The sequence below is a fragment of the Trypanosoma rangeli genome (assembly GCF_003719475.1).
Source record: "Trypanosoma rangeli strain AM80 chromosome Unknown Tra_15.4_contig_00730, whole genome shotgun sequence".
Classification (NCBI taxonomy): domain Eukaryota; phylum Euglenozoa; class Kinetoplastea; order Trypanosomatida; family Trypanosomatidae; genus Trypanosoma; species Trypanosoma rangeli.
Window position 1 is genome coordinate 1,191 of NW_021706479.1, and position 3,362 is coordinate 4,552.

A 3,362-nucleotide genomic window follows, 5' to 3' on the forward strand; every position below is an offset into this window, starting at 1 on the left:
GAAAGCGCTCGCAAAGAAATGCGGCCTGCTGGGCCCCGTGATCCGCTCTGTCTGATTCGGCGCATCCAGTCCAAAACGGCCTCTGAGGGGCCGGAGTGCCGCACACACTAGCAGGCGGGCGGACGATCCCACACACTTCTTCCTCATCAGTTCATTATGTCTTTTTTTCTTCTGGAAGTGAGTGCCCACGCGACGCTCGGAAATGCATGGCGAGACTTGCCCGCTCAGAAAATCGCCTTCGGCAGTGGGAGCATTAAAGTCTTGTGGGCACTGGTGCGCGAGCCAAATACCCCACCGCTATTTATCCCCCGCCTCGTCATTGGATATTTACAGCGGGGCGTGTGTGTGCGTGTGCCAGTTCAGTAAAGCGATGGCCACATATCCCCTGCCGCAGCGAGCACGCTGAAATGATTCGGAGTCAGCCGTCGCAAGGCGTTAAGCGCACTGTTTCGCGCTTCGCCATATTGAAAGAGAAGCGCCCGTCGTGGCCACTGCGACGGCGAGAAGCATTGGCAACGGTGCGTGTCGTAATGGAAGCGGCGGCAAATGCGGGTGCATATCCCTTTGCCTCTATTCTTTCCTCGTCTACATGCAACAGCCGTGCCATCGCTGACAGTGTTCGCTGGTACGCCAGCTGAGAGGTTACGCGTCGACCACGCTCTATCTCTCATTGTGGTGCGCGGCGCAACCTGGACGAGGCGGTCAGGAGAACGCCTTGAGCCGTCCCAGTGATCGGCACCGTCAGTTTCCTGAGTCGACGCCCGCCGTGCAGGTGGCTTAACCCGTGTGACGGCAGGCGGTGTGGCGGGGCCAGCCAAATTGGAATGCTCTCCTCCTGGTCTGTTGTCTCAGGCGCATGCTTAGCCGCCGTGCTAGGCCGTGCCCCGAACGCCGCTGAACCAATGTGGCGGAGAATCTAACGGCCGCCGTGCTGCATAGACAGACATACGTGGGGAGGGGGGGGGGGTAGGGGAACCGTCCTGAGAGCCTCTCGCCGCGGGCCGGACGAGGTGACGCCTGGATGGCAGCCAAAGGGAATTTCCAGCATCGGGCGCATGCGGGGGGATCGGCGACAAGCCTGCACCGCCGGAACGGTCTCTGTGGGGTGAAGCGTATTGCTGCGGCGTTCAGCATGGTGCCTCCCCATGTGGGTTGCGGTGCGCCGCCGACGCTAGCGCTTCCGTTGGCGCCCACCCTTGTCCTCCGCCGGCCTGCTCCTTCTTCCCTCCGTGGTGTCCCTCCACTGTCAAGAGCCGAACGCCGCTCATTGTGCTCATTCGTCGACCCCTGCAATGCCGGCGGCGTCTAGCCCACCTGTGGGACCAAGTTGACCATCTTCTCTGCCCCGCAGTGTGCGAATGTGCACGGAAAAGAACGTGCGGCATCCCATTCCGCGGGACGTGGGGTGCAGGAGTCAAGGCGTCGGGGAGCACCGTCCCTCACTCCCGTGGAGCTTGTTTCGAGAACCCTGCAACGCGGGAATGCGTCAGTGGACAGCGCCGCATAAGTGTGCGGCGGCCCCTCCCTCAGGTGCCACCCACTCTGCACGATGACTGCAGGGCCAATCCACCAGCGCCAAATTGTATCTGCACTCCATTTGCTCCTGCGGCCACAAAAAAAAAAAAAAACAGCCGCCCTGAGGCCTCTCACTGGGCACCGCCGTCCACCCCGAGTTGGAAATCGTGTTTGGTAAAACGGCGTACGCGACTGCTGGTGCCTCGCCGTCCCTCCTTTCCATACGCCGCGGCCAACTCACCTCCCAAAGGACTTTTCCCAAGCAAGCGGCGCCCAGCTGATAGAACTGCGTTTGCAGAGTGTCGCCAGCGAAACGCGTCCATCGCCATGAACAATTCGATCACACTCGCCATCATCGATGAACTGCGGGGACCGTAACACAAGAAAAAATATACAAACAGAAATAAAAGCAAACACTGGAGTCGATCATGTGCCCTCGTGGCGGGGCGTTGGGCTCTCATCCCACGCAAAGAAAAAAATAAAATACGATAAAATAAACCACACCTTTCGGCCCGTTGTGGCCGCCGTTCCAATTCGAACGGGGTTTGTTCACGGCACACAAAAGGGGAAAAAAAAGCAATCGATGCATCCAGGCGTTTCGTAGCGACCGGGCTCGCTGAAAACTCGCGAGGCAGCGCTCCACAGGGCAGCAGAACTGCGCCCGCCGCCTCTCAATACGGCCTCGCACAAAACACATCGGTCGGTGCCCTCAAGAAATAGATTAGAAAAAGCCGTAAAAACAAAAACAAAAAAACCAAAAACGTTCTAAGCATCTACTCAGCCCTCCTTCTGGTCGCACACTTGTTTCCAGTCACAGTTGAGACGCACGCAGCCCAAACAAAAGCAAAACAAAAAACTAACCGTATGTCACGCACACACGCACAGCAAAAAAAAAAATCAAAACAAAACAAAAAGAATGAGGTGCGTCAACGCATTGTACCCAGAATAAACCACAGTAAATGTACGCAGTAGCAGAGATAAAGAAGAAATGCATAAAAAAATACGTAGATTAAACCCATGTGCGACCCTATTTTCAAAGTGAAGAATAGGGTCAAATGCACTGATATCTGCAGTGATATATATATATATATATATATATATATATCACTGCAGATAAGTGTTGGGAGCTGCACCTGTGTGTTGAGGGAGTAGCAGGGAAAGAAGAAACAAATATACATGGCGAGAAACACAAAGAAAGGCAATGAAGAAAAGGAAACACAAACACAAACGCACAAAAAAAGAAATGCATATATAGGTACATAGGTACATAGGTACATAGGTATATAGGTATATAGGTATATAGGTATATGTATATAGGTACATAGGTACATAGGTATATAGGTATATAGGTATATAGGTATATGTATATAGGTACATAGGTACATAGGTATATAGGTATATAGGTATATGTATATAGGTATATAGGTATATAGGTACATAGGTATATATGTATATAGGTATATATGTATATATGTATATATGTATATATGTATATATGTATATAAGGTACATGGATAGATATATAGGTATACTATAGGTATATAGATGGATATACTGATAGATATATAGTAGATATATATATATATATATGTAGATGCACAATCAACACGGACGGTCGATGAAAGAAATAAAAATAAAAAAGACAAAGAATAAATACAAACTAAAAAATAATAATAATTTCATGAGAACTCCGCCTGCGTTGGCCACATGGGCGGAGGTATCCCTTTACCTACCGCAGCGGTGTTTAGTGAATTACGTAGACTATACAGCACACTGAAATCGTCCCCTCGATAAAAAATGTGGGTATACCACCACTGGACGCGCACGTACACCTTGCCTGCCCGAAT

The 3,362-nt window shown here is 51.2% G+C and overlaps 2 protein-coding genes across 2 annotated transcripts, besides 7 other annotated features; both read right to left on the reverse strand.

Moving 5' to 3' along the window:
* Nucleotides 1-359: 359 nt before the first annotated feature.
* TraAM80_09935 (uncharacterized protein) lies at nt 360-671 on the reverse strand (the record flags this gene model as incomplete). Its single annotated transcript, XM_029386590.1, has 1 exon — nt 360-671. One exon carries the CDS (start codon nt 669-671, stop codon nt 360-362), a length of 312 nt encoding a protein of 103 aa, XP_029233555.1.
* Nucleotides 672-1,646: 975 nt separating this feature from the next.
* On the reverse strand, nt 1,647-1,976 carry TraAM80_09936 (uncharacterized protein; the record flags this gene model as incomplete). The annotated part of the gene is made up of 1 exon (XM_029386591.1): nt 1,647-1,976. One exon carries the CDS (start codon nt 1,974-1,976, stop codon nt 1,647-1,649), a length of 330 nt encoding a protein of 109 aa, XP_029233556.1.
* An 11-nt stretch (nt 1,977-1,987) lies between these two features.
* Nucleotides 1,988-2,013: a microsatellite.
* A 388-nt stretch (nt 2,014-2,401) lies between these two features.
* Nucleotides 2,402-2,432: a sequence feature (A-rich).
* A 158-nt stretch (nt 2,433-2,590) lies between these two features.
* Nucleotides 2,591-2,620: a microsatellite.
* A 76-nt stretch (nt 2,621-2,696) lies between these two features.
* Nucleotides 2,697-2,759: a sequence feature (A-rich).
* A 4-nt stretch (nt 2,760-2,763) lies between these two features.
* Nucleotides 2,764-3,024: a microsatellite.
* A 1-nt stretch (nt 3,025) lies between these two features.
* Nucleotides 3,026-3,111: a microsatellite.
* A 29-nt stretch (nt 3,112-3,140) lies between these two features.
* Nucleotides 3,141-3,192: a sequence feature (A-rich).
* The last annotated feature ends 170 nt before the right edge of the window (nt 3,193-3,362 follow it).